This window comes from Gallinula chloropus (assembly GCF_964237585.1).
Source record: "Gallinula chloropus genome assembly, chromosome: 2".
Taxonomy (NCBI): Eukaryota; Metazoa; Chordata; class Aves; order Gruiformes; family Rallidae; genus Gallinula; species Gallinula chloropus.
The window spans coordinates 71,466,596-71,490,448 of record NC_140086.1 but is presented as its reverse complement, the minus strand read 5'-3'; the positions used below and the strand labels follow the sequence as shown (position 1 = coordinate 71,490,448).

At 39.8% G+C, this 23,853-nt stretch overlaps 1 protein-coding gene across 2 annotated transcripts in view; it reads left to right on the top strand.

Moving 5' to 3' along the window:
- Window positions 1–1,920: 1,920 nt before the first annotated feature.
- The window catches only part of RPRD1A (regulation of nuclear pre-mRNA domain containing 1A), a gene marked incomplete at both ends in the record, with an annotated part of 39,097 nt that continues 17,164 nt past the window's right edge, over window positions 1,921–23,853 (top strand). Inside the window, 7 exons of one of the 2 annotated variants that reach the window (XM_084279939.1) lie at window positions 1,921–2,071; window positions 12,750–12,879; window positions 13,497–13,603; window positions 13,686–13,780; window positions 14,395–14,521; window positions 14,620–14,795; window positions 17,247–17,842. In XM_084279939.1, the coding sequence (XP_084136065.1) occupies window positions 1,921–2,071; window positions 12,750–12,879; window positions 13,497–13,603; window positions 13,686–13,780; window positions 14,395–14,521; window positions 14,620–14,795; window positions 17,247–17,327 (867 nt within the window). Of the gene's footprint in view, window positions 2,072–12,749; window positions 12,880–13,496; window positions 13,604–13,685; window positions 13,781–14,394; window positions 14,522–14,619; window positions 14,796–17,246; window positions 17,843–23,853 lie in introns of those variants that run through there. The other variant, XM_084279938.1, reaches the window with a different exon arrangement.

Here is a 23,853-nt window from a genome sequence, read left to right as displayed (position 1 = left end):
TTTCCCACTTGCCCCCAAATTCCTCCTGCTAATGTCAGAATATATGCCTTCAGGAAATAGCTTTTGCATTACATTACCCTTTATTTTCATTTTTCTAGTCTTTGTACCCATCTTAGCTCTAACTTTATTTCTGCCTAATGCACAGTGTCCTCTGCCATACACAGCAGAGCACATCAAAGTATTACAGGATCTTCCATTCATGGAGAACAAAATGCAGTAAATTGATAGAAAATAAGACTCCGTAGGGATCTGTGCAGATTCTTGCTTAAATTTCTGTCGAGGCATTTTTTGTAAAATCCCTTCTAGTTCTTCAGAAAGCATCCATGCCACAAACGATTTCGTAAATTGAATTCACCTTTAAAACTCCTAACACTCCCAACCTCACCCCCACCAGTGTTTTGATTAAGGGAAAGGTTTCACTAAGAATGCCTACTAGGAGACTGTGTGAAAACAATCCTCTGGGACATCTTCGAATGTCAGGCATGAAGTAGGGAAAAAACTTTGTAAAGTTTTAAAAATACTCTACAGATTATATATTTTTTTCCCTATAAACGGGTTTCTGCTGTTTGGTGAGAACAGACCGAACATATGAAAGATTATAGGAATACTCTTTTAAGGGTGGATACTTAACCATTGCCAGCATGTCCCAAGAGTAAAGCACGTCCATAGTTTTCTAATTAACACACAAATAATTTTATAGATATTTTAAAAATGCTGCGAAAGACATTAACTGCAGTCACAGTTACTGGCTACAGAAGCAAGATTCAGGATAGACCTGTAGGAGCTCAAGTGGACAGTTCTCTGAAGATGTCAGGTATTTGTTAACGTTTAAAATAAGAAGTGATGTCGGGCATTTTATGGAAGAGCAGCAGGAATGCCAGAAATGCTACTCTTCAGCAGTACGGAGTACCTTTCGTGTAAGGAGATCTGACTTGGATCCTTCAGCTTGAAAAACAAGATGATACAACACAAAATCTATGAAAGAATGTGAAGGTGAAGAAAGAACTGTTTTTATTTGCTATTTCCAAAATAGCATTAGTAGGAAGGATTCAATGAACCTTTCAGGGGACATTTTTTAAACAGCTGAGAGGAAAGACTTCCACACATAATCTTGCTATTGGACAGTTGAATTCTGTCACATAATGCCAATGCCAGGAATAAAATTTAAAAAAAAAAAAGAAAAAAGAGGCAGCTTTTAAAAGTGAGGCCAGACACATTTGTGGAATACATGTCCATCTGTAAATATGTTAAATTCCTTCAGCTGTTACGTGAAAGAAATTGGTAGGCCTGGGCTACTTTGGGGCCTCATTACTGGGATTTTTTTGTTATTTCCCAGGGCAAAATGTAACAACACATCCGGTCTCTTGTAGTAACAGCTCCTGACTTTGTTTCTGCACCCTACAGCCATCAAGATTCCGTTAAGAAACCTCTCCAGAGTTACTCGGTAAGGCACGGTTGGCACAGAAACACTTTTAGGAGCGAGGAAACAGCCCTCAAATAGACTGACCGGCGAGTGGAAAGGTCGGAGGACGCCATGGCCTAGCGGCCCCTCGCGCTCCGCCCCCCTGGCCATAACGGCCACACCCTGACTGCCGCGCGAAGGCCGCTGGGAGAGGCGCGAGAGCGGCGGGCGCTCAAGACGCCGCTCCAATAACCACCCCCCTCTGCCCGCTCCGCCTCCTTGTTGGCCTCTGCCGGAAGTGAGGAGGGGAGAGGGGGGTGGGGCCGTATTGCTCTCCGTGCGGGTCGGTCGCCGCCATTTTGTTAGCGCCGGGCTGCCGGGGTGCACGGAAGTGGCGGCCGGCGAGGCGGGAAAGGACGGGGTTCGCTCGGCTCCTCCCCCGCTGGGACGGAGAGGCGGGGACTGAGCGCGGCTGTGTCGGGGCCGGTGGGGGCGGCGGGGCCGAGCGCAGCCCGGCTATGTCGGCGTTCTCGGAGGCGGCGCTGGAGCGGAAGCTGTCGGAGCTGAGCAACTCGCAGCAGAGTGTGCAGACCCTGAGCCTGTGGCTCATCCACCACCGCAAGCACTCGGCGCTCATCGTCAGCGTGTGGGAGCGGGAGCTGCGGAAAGGTGAGGCTGGCGCGGCCGCTGCCACGCCGCCGGGCCTTTTTCCCGCCCTCAGGGGCTGCCGGGTGGGGCCTTCCCTTCCTCGGGGCGGCGGGATTGGGGAGGCAGCGGCTGCGGTAGAAGGAGGCCGTTCTCTGGCGTGTGGCTGCTGAGGGGAGGATGGAGAGTGCTTCTTGGCCTGTTAAACCGGGGGAGAGGGAGGGAGGGAGGGAGGGAGGGAGGGAGGGAGGGAGGGGGGACCGGCTGTCTTGCCCTGGCGTCTGGGGGGAGTGGAGTTGCTGGGGGTAAGCGTTAAACCTCGAGTCTCGGTTTCTTTATGGCTGTGGGTTGGGAGATGCATCTCTTTCTCTCCACTCCCCTGGCTCCTCTCGTCTCTCTCCTCCGTTTCTTTCTCCGCCCGCAGTAAGTTGCCTCTGAAGATGCAAGTTTTTGTATTTTGCTCCCCTTCTTTGTGAAAGGAGAGAGGAAAGTGGGGAAAAAGGAAGGAAGGCGTCAGGCGGGGGTGGGGGGTGGTTAGGGCTTTTTGTTCTAATGCTGGTAGTTACAGCTCTTCCAAGACGACCCATTTTAGGCACTGTCTTTTATCATCTATAACGGTAATGAAATTCTATTTGAATTTCCTGACGTGGTGGCAGGTACCTATTCTTGTAGGGTAGCTTAGAGTGGGAATACTGTGGAGGAAGAACAGTTTAATGTGTCCGAAGTGGGTTTTACTTCCTGTTTTTGCAAGGTGGGTGATACCATTGTGGGCGTAACACACTTGTGTGTTTCTTCAGCTGTACTGAGTATTTGACATAGAGTGTGCAGACTTAGATTACTCTCTGGGCTTTCCTTTTAAACAGGAAAGAACTTGTAGCTATAGGCAGTCGTTCAAGGACTGAAAGGCAGAAATGTCATGTGAGGGTTTATTTGACCTGATTGGAAAATAACTTGATGATAAGTTGACTCATTTAAGAAGAAAAATCACTTGCTAGGACTCGTATCTTGCTCTGGGAAATGTTACTGTCTTTTAGTAGCTTCCTTTGGGGGTCTATTAATGTGTAGAGCCTTAATGGGGAAAAGTAGAAGACTCTTCAAGTGGAGAGGAAGAACCAGCTCTAAGCCATTATAGGAGTTAAGAAAAAGAAACCACTCCCTTAGTTTTGCTAAGAGGAATAGTCAATTTGCAGAAATTATGTGTAATGGAATACAAGTGCATGGCTGGATCACAACTACCTCTTGATTAGGGGACATAACTGCATAGCAAATGGAAAATAAAAATCTTGAGTATGAGTAATGCTAAACTTTACAGTATAGTATGGAATTACGTTCCTGCAAACTCTGTAGGTTTTCAGTGGGCTTTTTGTATGAAATGTTATCTTTTGAACTTTCAAGCATGAGTAGTTTGTTTTTTTCTGTTGTCCAGAGACTTACTAGGTCTTAGGAAATAAACATTTTAACTATGTTTGTTGCAAACTTGTTTCCTTTTTCTGAGGGGAAAAGTGGATGGATCTACCCTCTGCATAGAGACAACTTGAACTTTTGGTGTTCTGAATGATGCCAGAGAGATATCTTAAACTAATTGGCACGGAGCCAGAGTTTTGGTTACTTGTCTTAATTAACATTAGTATAATAGTTCTTAATAATATCTAATGTTAATGGCGAGTCCTTAACTTTAGTATTAGCATAGTTTTCCCCGTTGTGCTGTTTGGCTAATGGGAGAAATAAGAGGCAAGGGTAATGATGATAATTCATGGAAATGCTTTGCTGTTTCCCAGCTTTCAAGGTCTGGCTTCCACTTCTAAGCCTGTTTTGAGGATGTAGCTCAGGAGCTTTGGATGTACATAGCTGCTGTAATTGGTTTTATCTTTAGTTTGTTGAAGTTGTCATCCAGCTTTGGCTGCTTCAGAGTTAAAGATTTTTCTGGTGATCTGTGAAAAGCATGTGATAGCCTACCTCAGGTTAGTAGCTTTCAAGGTCCTGCACCTTCTGGGCTTTTAGGCCTTACATGAAGTATTTTCTCTTTTGTATGTACCAGTAGCACCTCATTTTAAGCTCTTGTAGTTAAGATATGTGGGACATATTTTAATTTTCCTGAGTTTTGTAAATGTTAGCTTACATTTGACCAGTACTAACTTTGTGCTGTTAATTGCAGCACAGAGTTGTAAGACTGCCCCTAGTCCCCAAAGGGTGGATTTAGTGGTTTAGGCAGACAGCATGTTGCAGATGAGAAGGGAAACCAGTATGCTCTGGTGAAATAAATTGCATAAAACATCACAAAGCAGAATGCTGTTAATGAGGCCATAAACTTAAATTTAAGGCTTCTGATTTGCCATCATCCAAGCCGTAGAAACATGGTTCCCTCCTTCCTGTGAGGAAAATGATCTCTACTTGGAGAAGATGGACACAAGAATTATTGGTATTGTCTGCTGCTATTGCTGGACAGCAGTGGTCTGGAACTGGCCACTGAACCTCACATTTCTAAATTTCACTTCTGTTACTCCTGTCTCCAAACGGTCCTTCTAGCCTAGTCCCTTTCAGGCTAATGGAATGTCATTCAGCCAACTGAGTTGGATGCTTTCAGTTTTGGTAAAAGATCCCTTATGTCAGATCAGCTTGCATGAACCTGTCTGAAGGTGAAGATGTTTTTAGTTATTCATGAAAACAAGTGCTGGTATCACAGTGCTTTTGTTTCTGATAGTTTGGTTCTGAGTCTTTTTAAAATAGCCATTAGCTATTGTGTTGGAGTGGAGGTGAAGCAGCAGCTTTTCCAATGTGCATATAACTTATTCGGCAACATAAAATCTTAGTCTATTTCTGTGTCCTGGGGTTAATTGGTAGTGTTCAGGCCCCGTATTAGGATGTCTCTACAGATCATCAGTTCTATACATATCTACAGGTTTTTCTACAGTTTAACTTCCATTGATTCTCTTGGTGAATGCTTGTGTTTAGATACAAACTTGGAGAATGGGCAAACCTTGCACATCTTTGTTGTAACTTGGATTGGTTAGGTAAGGTTGGATTTGTTTTGCTGAACTCCAGTGTTGCTGAAGTTGTGTCAAGACAGCTGATTTAACAGGTTAGTGAAGGAGTACGTGTGTCTGCTTTTTCCTTGCTATTGCCATAACTTTTATATACAGATCTTGAAATACTGACATGTGTTCTGGTCATTCTTAGAAGTAGTAAAAGATTGGAAGGAAAGCTAGTGTAATGTGTTACGGAATTGACTGTACTTGTGAAAGTACTGATAACTCCAAATTGTCCAGCCACTCCTAGTGACTGTCACAAATATTAAAGAAGAGGATGTTGTCTTACACAACCAGTAGTTTGAAATTATGATAAGGAGTTGCATGTTATATGCATCAAGAGACTGAGTGTAGAAACATGCTGTTTGATGACTGACCTCAGATCTGTGCTAATGGATGGACTGTGCCCTAGGGTGGGTGTGTCAGAGCTGGTGCTCTGCCTGAGGTATTTCTGATGCTGCATCTGTGCAAAACCACTCGGGTGTCACTCCAGGTGCTCCACATCTTAGTGTATCTAATAGGCTTTTTCCACAGTTGTCTACTCTGACTGGTGGACCATATAAAAGAATGCCTCTGACTTCAATGACAATTATAATGAAGTAAGAAAGATTCCTCTGGTTTTGACAGATACAAGCAGAGGTCTATAATGACAACAGTATAGTTCCTTCTCCACTCTGCAGTTGGTTAAATAGGTCCTTGAATATTTCTGATGCTTTTTTTTTGTTGTTGATACTATCTTATGCTGAGCTGCTAGTGAAAATCTGGCAAAACCAATAATTAGTTCTAAAATGGATTAGTTTCCTGATGGAAAGCTGGTACTGGCACAGAGAAGACTCTGAGGATATTTTACCCCTTTAGGCTGCAGCCTGTGTTAGCACTCCCTTATGCTGATCATGAGTCTGCATTCTGTTGAATTCTGTAGTTGATTTCTGGATTAAATAATATGGTGGGGAGGCTACTTAGTACTGCATTTGTAGTAAATATCTTAGTATGTGAAATTCTGATGTTATTTTGGATTGTTTGGGTTATGACAGTTTTGTGATTGCTTCAGAGTAACTATGGATTAAGTTTTGTGATAATGTAGCCTAATAAGTTTGTTTTGCTGGGACCTTTTGAGTGACGATGAGGTGGAATTTTTTGAAGACTTGAAAAGCATGTACTGGGGAAAATGATCCTGCTTCAGCTGGATTTCAGATGTATGAAATTTAACACTCCAAGTTAAATAGTTAATTACTTTGTAGTCATAACCTTACTTAAGTACTAAGTGGTACTAATTAATTAACTGTAATATGAATGTCAGTCGTTGCCTAAATGTAACTGTGTGGGCCCATTAAATCTGTTTAATTTTGTGTATCCATAAAATAAAGGATTTAGAGGTGGGGTTTTTTAACTTTTAGACAAAGTAGTGGCATTACACATACAATTTTGTTATGTAAGCTTGCAGCCACAGAGTGGCTGCTGAGGAAAACCTTAAAAACATCCTTGGGGCTCTTCTGGGATGGAGGCTGTTACAACACATTTTTTTGTTATTTGCAAATCAGGTATATTCATTTACATACATCTCTTGCTTCCTGGTTTCAAGTTTCTCTGCGCTTACAGGAGTTTGTTGTTTGTATATGTTGTTTCTAAATGAAAAATGTCAATTCTGTACTTCATCAGCACTTAAGGGCAGACAGTAAGAGCGTGTTCAGTAGTTTCTGTGCTAGGTTAAAATGTGTTCTGTTTAAAAGGGAAAATTAAAATAAAATTGCTAAATGTTTGAGTGTGGTAATATGGGACTTATTTCATGCTCCAGTTAGTTGTCTGGAATATCTTCTTTTCCCGTCAGCTGACTTTCCTGTTAGCTTTTCTGGGTCCAGCTCTTTCACTTGTTTAGGTATTTGCATCCTAATGATACTTTAGTAGCTATTGTGTTGTATCTTTAAACCTAATTTCAGATTCAGGTATCTGTTTCCTGAGAGCCTGACATGGCATTGCATAGATTAGTCTCAGAAACTGATGCTGAACATCCTCTCCACTTCCCTGACCCCCCCACCCCCAGTCACTTGACCTCTTGTTCTGGCTGTCATCTGTCACCCCACTGGTGTCACACCAATCATTCTTTACTGCAAAGCTCATCCAGGTTAACAGACATTGTATATCATCTTTAAGGCAGCTTCAATTGTGGAAGTGCATCTGGTCTGCTACAGAGCGACGTATTTTTGGCATTCGACTGCTGTTTTACCTACTGTTCAGTTTACTATGTTTGAACTTTTTTTTTTGGGGGGGTGTTGAAGTCAGTGGTATAAGAAGTAACTATTTTTGCTTATTTATGGCTGTTTGTCTACAACTTCTGCTGCTGGGCCATGTGCTAGAGTATTGGTCCTCACTCATTACAGCTGTTGGCATTCATGCAATACATTTTTCTTAAGCTAGTGGCTGTTGTGGTAGTTGCTCGGTGCTGCTGAATATTGGAAGACAGAGGATCTTTAGTAGGCAAATTGAGAAGGCCTAGCAACACTGAAACCAGATTTAAAAGTTGTACTAAATCTGAGTTACTCTGTCATCTGCTTTAGAACAGAACCACAGTCAAAAATGGAGGAAATACATTGCCCTGCAGATGTGAAGTGGATTTCAGGAGACAAGTTCCTGATTTAAAGCAATTGTTTTTTGTATTATATAGTGTGGGTTTTCTTCCAGCAGAAGGAATCTTTCTCTTCTGGTGGTTGCAGGATTGCTTTACATAATGGTGGTATAGTGTCATTGGCCAGTGTGATAAACTTGAGAGAATAAATAGCTTTTATTTTAAAGAAATGTTACTGGCTTACTGATTTCACTGGTTACTAGGTGTTCTTGAGTAGGCCAGTAAGATTTGTGAGATAGAGGTGCGTGGGAGTACCTTCCTGCTTGTCCACATGAATTTTCTAATCTCTGTAAGAAGGGTGGGTGATCAACAGGCAATTTCAGGTGAAATTTGAATTGTTGAGTCAAGTTAGAAATGTATTTGCTACGTATATGACTTACAAGATGACCTACAGTGAAGAGCAACAGGTAAGAATAGAATCATAGAATGGTTAGGGTTGGAAGGGACCTTAAAAATCATCGAGTTCCAACCCCTCTGGCATGGGCAGGGACACCTCTCACTAGAATATAAGAATCTTTGACTCTCTACTGTTAGTCTTAAAAGTATGCAGTGTGTAGAAATCTGTATTCGTTTATTGCTGTACCACTTGTGTCCTGGTGTCTAACCTCTGCCTGCCTGTCTTCCGTCATTCTGCTTCTGAAAACTTAAGTTCAGTGCCTTTCTCTTCTCCTAAAACTGTTGTTGCTGTTGATACATCTTTGTGTTGAAACAGCCAAATCAGGTGATGAAGAGAACTTGTTTTTCAAGTGTTCAAGTAATTCCCACTGCATGCTAGTGTATCTTGAAGCCTCTGGCAGGGTAGTTATGCTGGAATGGTTTTCTTAGTTTGTGACCAATTTTCTTGCATCCCCATGGTAATTTGATAACAATGGACTTTTTTCCTGAAGTGCCTGTATCCTGTGTTTCCCTTTGTCTGCTAGCTTCCAAACTCAAACTCAACATACTTGGACCCTCAGTCCTTGAATGCATATTCCCTGGGTCATTTTATTCCCTTCCCTCTTTGAAAAGGAACCACAACAGTTCTCAAACCTTGGTAAAATTCACCAGAAGAATCAACTGACTGTGCAGTGTTGAACACCTAGTTCAATTTTTCATAACAGAAGGTTACTGAATTTTAAGATGAAGTCTTTTTGTACAACATGTCTTTTCTGGTTTATAATACCTTTGAATTGTCCTTTCTGCTGGTAGCTTCTCGAGTGACAGAGATACTTTCAGTACAGAAAGTACTTTTTTTACAGAGATACTTTCAGTCATGTTACCAAAGGTGCTGCACTTAATCAGCTTGCATAAAAACTTAGCTCTCAGTATGAAGGGTCAGTGATCTTGCACTCAAGTTTCAGTGCTGCTTGACTTAAAGATGAGTTTGGTCTTGTAATAAAAAGCTTGGCAGATGTTTATAAAGGTGTCATGTAACTTCCTATGCAAAGATATGAAGCATGCTGTGATGGAGGAAGTGTCCAAGTGCTGACACTCTGCTGTGCATGCTCTGCTGCATGTTTGTAGACTAATATGTCAAAAGCAGTTGAGTCAAATCTTAATTTGAATCCATATTAGAAAACTTCAGTAAAAGATAAACTGTTTAGTGCTGATAACAGTTGTGGTATTTTAACCTACTGATGCTCGTTTTCTCAATGTTATGTTAAATGGGATTTTAATTCAAGGTCAGTTGGTGTTGCAAAACTGGCCTCTAGAAGGTTAAAGCCAGATATAACGTTTTCAGGTGGGTCACTACTCTGTATGCTTCTAGTGGGGTGTAGGTGAAATTCCTTATGCCTCTAGTTTCTTTCCATGTATCTAAGACAGTAAATATATCTTAGCTCGAGGGAAGAGGTACATGAAACTCAGGGTCATGTTTCTATCAGTCTTCATGGGAGCTCAGTTTCCAATGCTAGGAGGTAAACCTGGAGAAGACAGATATAGGTGGTTACCCTGTCTTTGATTGACAGAGTTAACCTCAATGAAAATAAAATGCTTACTGCCTTCCAAGGTAAAACACTAGAGTTTCTTGCACTAAAGTGGTGGCTTTTCAGCGTTCAAATTCTTGAAGTATTACGGACTCCAGCACAGACTATCAGGTCATCTGTATTGGATTGGTAGAGAACCAGGTGTACCCAGGCTGGGATAACAATACGTGTTCCTAAGAAGTAGAGATTTCTGAAAACTGACTTGATAATGAGGATGCCAAGTCCCTCCACTGTAGATACCTGATTACACTAGTTGCAGGTGAAATAACATTTCCACCTGTGGAGTATTCATTGGGATTTTAATGTCAGGCACGTTTTTGGAACAGACTTAATTTCAGTTGTGAGGTGCTAGTCCCAGTTCGTCTCACTGTGTGCTTAATGTGGCCAGTATTGTTGACCGCGTAAAGTATTTCAGAATCCATTGCTTCAGGGACCTGCATTGACTGCTTTAGTAGGTAAATCTAACCGAACCAAGCAGAAGTTATGTGAACCCTGCACAGAGCTTCCAGAAAGATGATGACTCAGTCCAGCATGGATGCTGTCTTAGCAGTTTGGTGTTTGCAGACTGTACTGCTAGTGCACCAGATATAACTATCGACCAGCTACTTTGAACACTGTGCTCTGGCAATATGTGCTGTTCAGATCCTTCTTTAACCTAAGATCACATTTTATTTTTTTTCCTTTCACTTTCTTCTTACAGTAAGAGTGCTTTTGTTGACTGACCCATTTTAGTGTGCTGAGGCATGTGAAAAAGCCCAGGGCTGAAAAGAAGTTAGTGTAGCTGCTATTGAAGAGAAATGCTTTAAACAGTTGAGTTTGGAGTTTTTTAATTAAAAGGAGATCTATCTGGTCTGGAATTAAATTTTGTATTTCAGGCCTCACTAACTAATTTAGTCATAGTTGCAATAGAACACTGGGCCCTTCTTTTTCAACTCAGAGTTGGCAGCCTCACTTGATGCTGCACTTAAGTCTCACATGTAAGGCAGAGTGCGTAGTAGGCCCGTATGTAAACTTATGTAGATTACTGAAGTGAAAGAGAGCCCTTGAGAGCAGGCATATTTTTTTTTTACTTTGGAATTGTCTGTGGAGCAATAGGAATTAAACTTTACTTCCTAGCATTGTTTGGAAAATAAGGATAAACAATTAGTTGAATTTCTTAACCAAAACCACAGATAGCGTAATAGTGTTTCGAGGATTTTTGTTCATTAAGTACAGCTTTGTTCTATTGCATTGTAGTAGGCAGCTGCAAAAGTAATACTGGAGCAAATAAGCTTGAAAGTGACTGACTTGGTTTTAGCATGCTTTTTTTCCAAAAACAATGTATTTCTGTTTACTGTAGTGAATAGCTAAAGCTTTAAACTTTGTGGCAATCAACATCACCTGACTTCATGGTACTGCATACCTCTCCTGCCTTTACCAGCTTGGTCAAGTTCATTACTTGTTGGAAACAAGGAAGTTGAGGTCTGTCACGAATGAGTTACATCACTGAGGATTAAAACATGACTTTTTCTGTGAAATAAGTGGACAAGAACCTATCCTGTGTACAGTTCAGAGGATGTAGTCTGGGGAAACAGTTTGTTTCATTAGCAGTCTGCTTCATTAGATTGTGAGTTCCAGTTTTTGGGGGTGGGGGGAGATAGGGTTGGCTTTGGTAAACATTGGCTGATTTTGGTTCACCCATGAGACAAGATGTGTTTTCTAAGACTTTCTCTTTGAGTAACTCAAAGCTTTCTATGTGTCAGAACCGGTTTATCTGAAACAAAGGTAGGAGGTGTGTTCCTATGTTGTTGGTTAGTTTTCTAATAAATTAAGTAGCCTAAGTTTACAAAATATACATTTTAGAGGTCCGTTTTTACTTTTAGTGCAGGGTTTTTTCCCCTCTTAATTCAGAACTCTCAAGTTGTTGGATATGTCTGCCCAAGAAGATGGGAAAAATTCAATACTCCAAGGAGAAATTTATTCTTAAAAACATTTCCTTAAAATGGAAGCATATCAATGTTGAATTTTCTGTTTGTATGTGAGGGTAGCAGTTCTGCATGTTTGAGAGGCTGGAATGGAAATTAACAAAACAGAATCATACTGCATGAGTTTTAAGAAATCCTCGATTTGCTTTACCACAGTACTTCTTTCCTTGAGTGGTCAGACAAAACTTAAGTCTTTCAAGAGCAAGCTCTTTTTAAAGTGAGAGAATACAGACAGAGATTGTGTGGTGGTAAGGGGTATCAAAAGTTAGAAGTGTTACAGTAAAAGCTGCAGCTTTGAGAAACTTGTAGACTAGTGAAGATAAAGTTTGGTAAACGGGAATACCTGAGTAAGGAACACTTACAAAACATGGAATAGATTTTCAAAAGCAACTTGTAAATTAGATGCCTGTAATCTATTGCATGTTAATGGGACTAGGGTAAAATATGTATGACACTTGAAGAGGTGTACCACAGCAGCCTGAAAGTGATTTGGTTTTTTTCCTAAATGTTTTATTGATATGACAGCTGCAGACACAAGTGTTGTAATGATGAGGAGATGAAGGGGAGTTTCACAGTGATGTGGAGAGATTGACTAAGGATTAACTGTTCAGTTTGCTGAAATACAGGAATGAGGGTAGTCTTCTAAGACCAAGTGAAATTCAAATCTGAAGGAGGAGTTTCTTCACATGGATATGTGAAGCTCCTGATCAGAGGAGTTTGTGCGTGTAAGATGTATGCAGGCTCAGAAGGAAGCTAAGTTCATTGATAAACCCATGAAGGCTACCAGGCAAATTGCATTAGGCTCAGGCAAACACATGAATATAGTTGGGGGCTGAAGAACATTTTGCAATATCATTGTTTTTTTCCTGTTTGTTTTTGGGGATGGGGCTACATATCCTTTAATGAAGGAGTAAGAATCTGAGCAAAAAGGTACAGCAGACGAGAGAAAAGCCAATGGGGAACCAAAGTCTTTTTTAATGCATAATTTGAGTGTAATGTTATAAGCAGGAGTGAGAATACGAAAAACATGTTTGGGTTTTTTGTTTCGAATAAATGTGGATAAATATGTATTAGATGGGGGAAGTAAAGTTTCTAATTATTCTTGTTTATCACTCTTTCTTGTAGCAAAACCAAATAGGAAGCTGACATTCCTGTACTTGGCCAATGATGTCATACAGAACAGCAAGAGGAAAGGACCAGAATTTACTAAAGACTTTGCTCCAGTAATAGTGGAAGCTTTTAAGCATGTTTCAAGGTACAGTAAACTCTTACATGCAATTTCTTTCATCATACTGTATTTGAAGGGGGATTTAGAGAAGTGCTTGGTTCATCTTTTCTGACCTAACTAGTCCTTCTGTGCTGTTTATCTTGGATAGTCTTAATACTGTTGGATGAAGTTACATACTGAATTCCTCTGTCATCAGTCCCTCTTGCCTTAAAAAACTGCTAGCTGTGCTTTAAATTAAAACTTGCTTTCAGTCTGCGTTTATATGTTACAACAATTTGATGTGTTTCATTACTAGTGTTGCATGATTTGGTTTTTTCCCAGCAGCCATTCATCTTGTTGCATGAGGCCGCTGGAGTCTTGATACAGAATTATGTTCACATGGCTTAGAGCCATGAAGGAACACAAACCTGTTTGCAGCATTTGCCTAATAGGATTACGGACCTACAGATTTATGGCTTGAGCAAGCAAAGGGAATTGGGCATTGGCTTTTTGGATGTGCTTGTGAATACATGATGAACTGGTCTTTGCTGAGATTGACTTATGAAATTTTGATATTGATAAAGGTCCTGTGAAAGATAATCATACAGCAATGTTGTACTTTTGGCTGGGGCTGATTTTCGTTTTGCTGTGTTTTTTTTTAACAGTGAGTCTGACGAGAGTTGTAAGAAACACCTTGGCCGAGTGCTCTCTATCTGGGAGGAAAGGTCTGTTTATGAAAATGATGTATTAGAACAACTTAGGCAAGCTTTGTGTAAGTATTTTGTACGTGTACGAAGATTCAGTCTCATGCTTGAAATACTGTTTCTCTGACTCCTCTGTTTGTTTTCATTTAGATGGAGACAGAAAGGTGAGGAAACGCACATATGAACAGATCAAAGTTGATGAGAATAACTGTTCGCCTCGGAGTTCTCCCACTGACCCACCGCAGGTAAAAGCACATGGATAAATGTCTGTATTTGTGTATGATTTGATAGAGAATTTTTCTGTTATTCTTGTTTTTGGATGGTCTCTGTTTTTAATGAGACACCTTCTGAGCAAGTGGAGCTAAGAAATTGAGCATGCTGTAACTTTAGTGAGTTTGATGCTAAACCAGAATGTATGAATTATCTAGCTTTGTCCACATTGGGATTTGAGTGTTGGTTTCTGCAGTGTCTTAGGTTCTCATTTGGTTTCAAGGGTGGTAACTAGTAGTACAGGTATGAGAATAAGATTACTATCATTATATCAATAAAATATTTCTCAATGTTGCAGTAATGATGGCTGGGAACAGCTGTTGCCTACCTTTCATTGTTATGGCTTTTATTTATAATACTTGTGGGTGTTTTGTTATGGTACTTATCCATCTCTAAAAGCTTTTTGTTATGGTATGGAATTGCTGTCCTCAAATAATGACAATTTAGTATGTTTCTGTGTAAAACTTCTGGGCTTCTATCAAAATCAGCCCTACTTTAAAAAGAATGCACTGGCTTCAGTCTGAGAGTGGATAGAGTGTTGCTATAATGCTGATACCATAAATGCTTTTAAAATTACCATCTTTTTCAGACCACAGATCTCATTAGAGCATTACAAGAACTAGAAAACGCTGCCTCTGGGGATGCAGCAGTTCATCAGAGAATAGCTTCCTTGCCTATAGAGGTCCAAGATGTGTCCTTGTTAGACAGAATAACAGGTGAGGGTTGAGGATCCAGTCACAGAAATGCTGTTCTGAGAACTTAACAGTATACAACAGAATCACGCTTTACTTGTTTTTCTCTGCTTGCTTTTTAGATAAGGAATCTGGAGAGCAGCTTTCCAAAATGGTAGATGATGCGTGTATGTTGCTGGCGGATTACAATGGCAGGTTGGCCGCTGAAATAGATGATAGAAAACAGCTAACTCGAATGTTGTCGGACTTTCTCCGATGTCAAAAAGAATTCCTTGCAGAGAAAGAACATAAGCTGGAAGTGCGTAATGTTTTGTTTTAGTCTATTCTTCACTAAAGCTCATTCTTGCAAATGCTTTCAGTTTGCCTAAACAAATTTTCTCCCCAAAGGTAAATATTTAGTTGACATCTTTAGGTCTTTGCTTCCAGCGCATTTTTAACAAGGTGTTTTTATTGTTCTAGTGTTCTAAATCTATTAAACCAGCTCAACATTAGGTATTGTTACAACTGTAACCACTTCAGTGTTAGTGTTTTCTGTGTTTTAGCCTGTTCATTCTTCATTATATGTATAGACAGTTTCAGTAGTGCACAAAAATAATTCTTCATGGAGCATATTTTTTCATGTTTTCACTGTTGTAAATCTTAGCTATGTCCTACACTGTTTAATACTAGCCCATTTTCTGAACAGAATGATCTTTCTGGTAGTTTCAGGTTTGTGAAGGGTAAGAATTTACTAGTTACAGTACAACTTATTAATATGACTTAAGCATCCATTAAACCTAGTAAAATGTAGTTTTAGGTCCTAGGCTGCTAACAAGCCATGTTAGAGGCTCATTAGCAGCATTGTAGCACTAGCAGTATTAATGAAAGAAAGATGCAGAGTGAACAGATCATTATGAGCAAATGGCCCACTAATTCATTCACTGTTAAGTCTTCTGTTTTCCTTTCCTACCACATAACACTGTCAAGCTTCTTGTTAAACATCCCACGTATCTCAAATTTAAGTTCCTAATTTCATGTCTGTATCTTCCCAAATCCCTTATCACCGCTGTGAGACATAGGTTCCAGTACTGACTTGGGTATGACAGTGATAGAACTGAAGCTGCATCCTTTGTGCAAGGGGAGATGGCTGAATAATTGTGGTGCTCTGTATCTGCAGCATATGCTTGTTGTCCTTACCTGATACACAGATTAATTCCTCTTGAGGTGTCATATCCTACCTGACATGAGCGCTTTCTTCACTCTGAGGTTTCTTTATCCTTTTATAACTTTATAACTTGAGTTCACATCTTATGTTGTCTTTGTTCAGGAAAACTGCTGTTTGCGGTGTATCTGAAGTGATCATCCAGATCAGTTGTGTACTCCTAGACAGCTATTTCCTGACTTCCTTCTTTTGCTCTGTGCCTCTTTGGAAAAGCAGTCGATGAAGGTTTTTGCCATCAGCTTCACTGTGTTTATCCACAAAAAGAGTATCAACCAGCCTTTAGATGCCATGCATGCTAGTGCTGATTGCAGTAGCAACTGATGCAACAGCACAATGGGACATGGAAAATTAAAATTAGGAAGACTTAAGCTCTTAAATCACCTGCCCTCCCTTTTCTCTTTGTATAATGTGCTTGAAGGGCAAGTTTCTACAGTACCAGCATAGAACTGATTATCTTGAGATACTGCTTGGTTTTGTAGATCATTACCAGCCACAATACTCTGTTTTTGTATAGTAGATGACCAGTGGGATTTATACTTCTGTAAAATTGAGAGCGTGGTCAGAATTCAGTGGAGTGCAGCTGTGAATAGATTCCACTCTTGGTTGTTCTCAACAAATACAAACCAGTTTGTTTTTCCCCATATTACTAGATCAAATAGTTCATAGCTGTAAGAGAAAACAATTCATTACTCCCACACTGTCATGGTCCTTAAAACTTTTTCTTGGCTGAATTATTTAAGCTGTTAAAGAATCTCATTCTAATATAGTACACATCCATTTTCAGACTGGTTTCTGAGGTCTTCAGAAAGCAGGAGTCAGTATTCGCTATCTGCAGCAGTCTGTTTTGAACAGATGAAGTCCTAGGATGTTGAAGTATACTGTAAGAATTTTAGACTGGTCACTGTGGCATAAATGCAGGTTACTAGAAGAGCTGTGAGCCAAGATGGTGTTAAAGCAATGTACTGCTAAAGAGGTATGAGCTGAGAGAGGTTGTAAACAAGAACCTTAAAATCAAGCTTCCAAACTTGTGTTAAGGTAAGTGAAGTGACTTTATGCTCACTGCCAGTAGCACCTTTGATTTGGGAATTGCAGGCAGATACAAATTCTTAAATTTTGAAATTTAATATCGGGATGTCTTCATGATGCTGTCTGTAGGGACAGCAGACTTAGATTCTCTGCTTAGTAGTATTATTTCTTAGTTTATTTTTAAGAAAGGGACATTATCTGATGTGAAGGCCAGATGCATTTGTTTTCTGAAGCAGGGACTCTGTTCTTACAGTCTTGGGAAATACTGTACCTCAGATTGAGCCTTGCTTCTTAGCTTCTCATTTGAAATACCACTAGGAAAGAGCCTGTCACCTAATTCTTTGAGAATTTATTTCCTGAACTGTCTGTCCATAGGTCTTCCTGCTTGGGTTTTTTCTGGTGAAATTAATTTGCTCTAGACAAGCATGTTTCCTTTTTTAGACTCCTGACTGTTGGCTTTTTTAGAGTATAACATGATCTCTGGGTTGTAAGATACCAAGTCTTAATCTCTTTCTGAATTAGTATCACCCATCTGTGAGTATATCACGGAGGATTCTACCTTACTGCTTTGCCAAACACCCAAGTGCTGTAAGAAATAGGTGATTATATGCTTAGTGGAATTTCGGAGTGTTACCTGCTGTTGACCTGGTTTAACAGTATTAGAATTTGAATTCACGGTGTGGATTCTGGATTCTTGCTAACTTTAAACTTTGATGGGAGCTTTAGACCTAAGTGTGCAGATGTTTTATCTTCTGAAGAAAATGTACAGGTAAGTAACTTTGAATAACCAATCTTTATGTGAGTACTACTTGAAATGACTGTTGGAGAAATTATCATTTTTAAACAGAAGTGCATGATTCCCATCAAAACAAGGTAATGTATATATTAAATCTTGACAGTAGATTTTGACAACAGATAAATAATATGAACTGAATCAGAAGCTAACTGTACTGCTTTAGTAGGTGGTTTTCCTAAGTCTGCTCTGGGTAAGTAGTGTTATCTTTAACTCTTAAATTGTTTTCTTTAACATCTGTCTAGCTTCTGTTGCAGGTGGTGGACATGGACCATCTTCTAATGATGTCACCATCCATTAGTACACACATCCTGCTAAAAATAAATTTAAGAATCAAAATCTTGTATTGTCTGTTGTTTTTGGAAACTGAAGAGGAGGAATTCTGTAACTACTCATACCAGACCTCAGTTCTTTTCATCTGTACTCTCACAAACGTTTCTGAGTTTATGCCTGAGGTGGATAACCATTTATCCAGTGTCATTCCCTTTTTCTTGAAGATTAAAACTTGCACATGATTGTTCCTAAAACTCACAAGTCCTTTCACTTAAATCATTCAGAATTCCAAATGCAGAAGTTTGGGTGTCACTTGCATTGAAGCTACCATTACCAAATAGAAAACAAGACTTTCTCAGATTTTCACTTTAACTTACACTCTAGATTTTGGGTTTACATGAACAACAGAAATGAGAAGTGATGGATGTAGAACTTGTCCTTCACAAGCACAATAAAGAACTTTCACTTTAATGTACATCTGTCTTACATTGTAGGTAGGTAAGAGAGATACAGTAGTTCTTATGCCCCTTTAGGCTCTCCCACAAATTTAGAATTGTCCTGAAGAGTGTTTTCCCTTTATTTCTATTGCTTTAAAACTTAGAAAAGCAATGTTCAGTGTACTGTAGCTGTATATGGGATGTTATATAGGATTTGTAAGTAGATGTGAATCTGTTAGAGAAAATGGAACTTTTTACAGAAAGATTATTTTTTGTGAGAACTTTTTTTTTGTTAGAACTTTGAGGACTAATGTAATTTCCTCTTTTCTACTACTTTGGCTGGCTCTTCCCTCTCTGCTTCCGCATTTTCCTCATTGTGTCCGCCTTCTACCTCTCTGCCCATTCCCTAGGTTGCTGTATTGATCTCACTAAAAGCTGATGAAAAGAGCTTTTTGTTACACAGGAAGATAACGTAGTACACACAAAGTAATATCCAGGAACATGTTTCTCCTTGTGGTAAAGACCGCCCTGTAGACATTCTAGAATTAGCATGGCCTTAAAAATACAGGAATGACAAGAAGAGGAGTACTTAGTATTTTTCTATATTGCTTTGCTTTTGCCTTTTCTACAATTTCATTGATTAAAGAGTAAAGGGACTCTCAATAAATTTCAGATAAATGTTTTGATTGTTTAAAATCTTACACAGCTTGTTAACAATGGTGGGCTGGGGATCATATGACTTTTATCTAGGAAAAACAAGAAAGCCTCCTCTTGCCTTCGTTTAGATGTTGCAGAGAAAATCTTGCATTGCCACATGTAGTATAAACTGGGTGACCCGGTTTCTGACGTAGTGTTTCTGTCAACGTGCCGCTTTAAGGGAACATTCTTGTCACTAAATCCATACTTTATGAAGGAAATGCTACTCTGGGAGGGCTGCTGTGTTTTAGCAGCTTGCATTTAATTAAGACACTTACTGATGTTGCCATCTTGCATTCCTTATTTTCTACAGCTGTGCAAACAATATTCCTATCCTTACATTCACACATCTGGTTATAATTGTGGTTTCTTCGCGTGTTGAGAGAATATAGTATGCTCAAGGCATAGTTATTTCATGATTGAGCTTTATAGCTCAATATAGCTCTTGTTCCTTGAAGGGCTTCATTTTGTCACGGGATTTTTATGGGCAGACAGCAGGTAGTTGGTCATCTTAGTCTCTAGCTTTGGATTCAAAGGCTTTTTCTTTCCTGTTAATTATTTCAGATACATAAATATTAAGCAAAGAGTTTAGGGGTGACAGTGGTGTAACAGGCTGCTCATGTGTGGGCTTTGTTTCTTAGTGCAAGACTGGATTAATACTGCTGTCTACTTTTTGCTTCCACCACAGCTTTTGTGTTATCACAGGGTGTAGCACTTGCTGCTGGTTTTGGTTTTTTGGGGTTGGTTTGTTTTTTTCCTGTAGATCACTTGTACTCTAGTAACTTTCTTTGAGTCATAGGTGCACTTGGGGTAATGCTGTCATGCTTCATGCTTTTACAGTCCCCTTAAAATAATTGGGATTAATTTCTTTGACATTGCAGCTGAAATATTTTGCTGAGCTTTGCTTAAGTTGAGGAAGATTGGTTTGTAGCTTGAATCCTATACTGTTTTTTGCTATAGGGTGCAGTCTACAACTCCCTAAACGTGGCAGTGCCACGTTAATTCAAGTTAATCTTGAATTACTACTGAATTGTGCTCAGGAAGTGGGCAAGAAGGTTCATCCATACTCCTTGGGACAGTTTAGAGTGTTTAAGATCAGATGCATGCTAGGCAGCAGAGACTTCCCATGATACCGGAGAGACTGTGTTGCATGGTCTCTTGACATGATGAACCATTGCATTAATTTCTATTCAGGATTACAACTTCCAAAGCTGAAGCCGGATTGAACATGCTTCCACTGCAGGGTAGCGTGTGGCTTATACTGAAAGAGGTGTTTGAATTGACCAGGATATTCTTGGGCTGAGACCACCATGTCTGTGGATCTCTGAAATAGAAAAGGGAGGAGGCCCTTCACTGGAATGACTTTTCTTTTGTGGGCAATTTTGAGTCATTTTCACTCTTCAGAGAAGAAGAAAAAAAAAAAAAAATAGAGTACCTGGGAGTACCTGATGGTACCTCTTAGTCATCAGGAGGGAAATGTAGGCTAAGAATCTAATGGATGGTGTCATTCCAGTTCTCTCCATCCTACCCTGTATGAAACAGAATAGGAATCAGAAATGGGCCCCTAGGCTTCAGACATTTGTGTAGATTGTTTCAGAGTCCTTGCTCATAGGTTGGCTTTGAGTGACCAGGTGAGATGCTTTGTATAGTCTTAAGTGTTCTATTGATCATAGAGTTGAGTTGCACAGTGAAAGTCCCTTAGTGAATCTAGTCACTTGAGTTTTTAGTTTAAAAAAAAACTCATGTTAACAACCTCCTCCCTTCCCCCCCCAAGCAAGCAAGAACAACAAAACAAACCAATCCCCAAACTAACTTCAGTAAACTCAGTAGTTTGGATTATCTGCCTGAAGGTGATTGGGGAGAATCGAGCTATCACTGCAATACTCATCTCTCCTTAAGATTTATTAGATTAGATGTTAAAGAATGTGAGGGGATGTTTAAAATGATGCACAGGTTGCATTGCTTACCTGCAATAGAAGTAGCCTTGCTGACTCTGCTTACAGGTTACTGCTACCTGTCTTTTAAATATAGTTTGTTTATTTTTCCTGTGAGCTTTTTCCTCAGTACCAAAAAAGCAGCAGGAGATACCAGTTACAAAGGTTGGGTTTTGTAGAAGTAGTTTGGTGGACTGGAGTGGAGAATGGCAGCCTTTGTCAAGCAAAGCAAGGTGAAGCAGTCAGTGCAATTGGTTGCCCTGTGCTGTACCTGTTTTAAGAATAATGCTTATTTGCCCCATAACGGCTTTAAGCTGAGAGAGAGGGTATAGTTAGGTAAGATGTTAGGAAGAAATCCTTTACTATGAGGGAGGTGAGGCACTGAAAGGTTGCCCAGACAAGCCATGGCTGCCCCCTCTTTGGCAGTGTTCAAGGCCAGGTTGGATGGGGCTTTGGGCAACCTGCTCTGGTGGAGGGTGCCCCTGCCCATGGCAGGGGGTTGGAACTAGGTCGCTTCCAACCCAAACCAGTCTGTGGTTTATTACAAGAAGCTTCTAACCTCTCTATACTTCATGAATAAATAACCCCCTCTTTTTTAAATATTGTGACTTAATGACTTCAAGTACCATTATAAATAATTTTTCAGTCTTTAACTAAAAGAGTCTTGGACCACAGAACTCGTATGCTGTCATTCAGAACAACAGAAACACTTGAAGGCTCGCAGTTTTTAAACTGAATTGAAAGATATTTGAGTGCAGGTCCTGCTTTTTTTTTTTTAAACAAATCTGACTGGTTGTAGGTTGTACTTTCCTTACTTTACAAGGACAAGCATAGCCTTTTGCTTGATGTTTTAAAGCAACTTTTTATCACTTTCACTCTTAGTGTGAAGAGTGAGGGGTTTTAACCTTCATTTTTCAGTTTGTTATATTTTATTTGGGCAGGGGGGTGGGAATAAATATAGGACACCAGGTACTTTAATACCCTTGAGATACTTTTTAAATCCCTCGTTATAAAAGTACTGAGAGAAGATGCTGGTCAGACAGAATGTTCCTGGCTGTTGCAGGCCAACAGCTTGGTACTGTTAACCAAAATGAATGGATCTATTTGTGTCATCTGCAGAAGAACAAGTTTTTCAGGTATGTAATGATTTGTTTTTTGTGCAAACAAATATCTGAGAGGATGGGAAATTGAAAACAAAATATTTGATGCTTTAGCTAGAACTTCTCAAGTTTTTACAGGACAACTGTAGATTTGTGAGTTTGGTCTTTCTGCAGCAGATGTTCCCTTTGATCTGATGTTTACTGTAAGAAAAAAACCTCACAACTGGGTGTAAGATACTGAAACTGTATCACCTATTTATGTCAGTAGTAACTAGATTTTCAAGTTAAGACCACACCTTTGCTACAAGCCTTTATTTCCCACTGTAATGTTTAGACTGTAAAAATTCTAATGTTTGTGTCACTAGACCTATTAATATTTAAGAAGATATCTTTGAAGTCTTGAATGTAAATATAAAGTCAGCAGAAGTGTAAACCCTAAGCCCTGCTTGTATCCCTCCCACAACTAGAAACACCTGTAGATTTTTTTACTTACTGAAAGAACTCAGAGTTGAATAGGAACTTGAGACTACACTGGAATGACAGCCAGCTGTGGAGGGGGGAAAGCTTGCTGGTTACACTCACAGAGTTACAAAGGAAATGTTTGTAATGTAGTTTCAAGAAAAACCTGGGCCTTGTGGATGGAAAGGTAAAGGGAAGGGAAGCACCCAGAAAGCTCTGCTCCACAATTTGAGATGACTTGTATAAACAAACTAAACAGTCTCGTAGTTTAGCTAGTGTCCTTTGGTAGTTGTGTTTAACAGGAAAACAAGCCCATGTGGATACAGAGAGAACTGTGCTTGACATGAATACTGTGCTCCTTGGTGTGCAATTGAAATTATGCCCTCATTAAAGACTGTTATTAAGCTGATACTCAAAAGTTACACCTGGAAAAATGTTCTGCTGCCATTAAGCCCTAGAAAGTTAAATATAAATTTTCTGGTCTGACAAGTTTATATATGAAGTTAAAAGGAAGTACCACGCTCAAGTTGTGTGTTACTGTAACCTATGGCTGGAGTTAGATTTTTTTTTTTAATTTTCTGTTTTGCTGCATTTCTGATAGTGATATGGCTGGTTGGTTGTAAGGGGTGTTAAGAAGTTCTCTCACAGGAACCCTTGACAGAAGAAAGAGGAGAAATACTTAGAACATCAGATGGCTTTTTCGCTCAGCCTTGCTAAAACAACACAAAGCAGATTTCATTCTAAGTTAAAAACTTGTGATGTTCCCACTTAAATCCAGTGTTAGACAGGAAACGTCATACATGTAAAATCTGATGCAGAATGTAGTAGCGCTCCTGCATTTGTGCACAGGTCTGGTGCTGTTTTGAAGAACTTGAATGTGCAGCAAGGAAACAGTCTGCCAGTGGACAGCAAGTGAATGGTTATGAGACAGTGTTTAAAGAAAACTTGCAGCTAGTGTAGTTACTGGAGATCTTGGGCAGAGTGCTCATGTTTACCTGTGTTCTCACGTACATGTAGGAAAATAATCTCCTATAGTAGTCTGAGACAGCAAGTATTTTCAGAGCCTATTAAAGAAATTATCTTAATGTCAGCATAGGGGAAAATTCTTACTGGAAGAAATATTAACTGGCACAAATTAATTCGTAAGGTTTGGCTTTGTCTTTATGACAAAAGGTGTTTGCAGTTTGAAAAGAAAATGCAGTAGGAATGAAATATTCTTGTTTCAGAATGCTTCAACGCTTGGTGGTATTGCTGCCATGTGGTCTTTGCTCTTGAAACCCAGAGCTTGACTTGAAATGCAGCTGTTATGTAGTCTACCAGATATGGGTAAAATATCACTGAACCTACAAAAAACATTGATGAATCATGTGAAATTTGCATGACTGTAGAATCACAGAATGTGTAAGGTTGGAAGGGACCTTTAGAGGTCATCTAGTC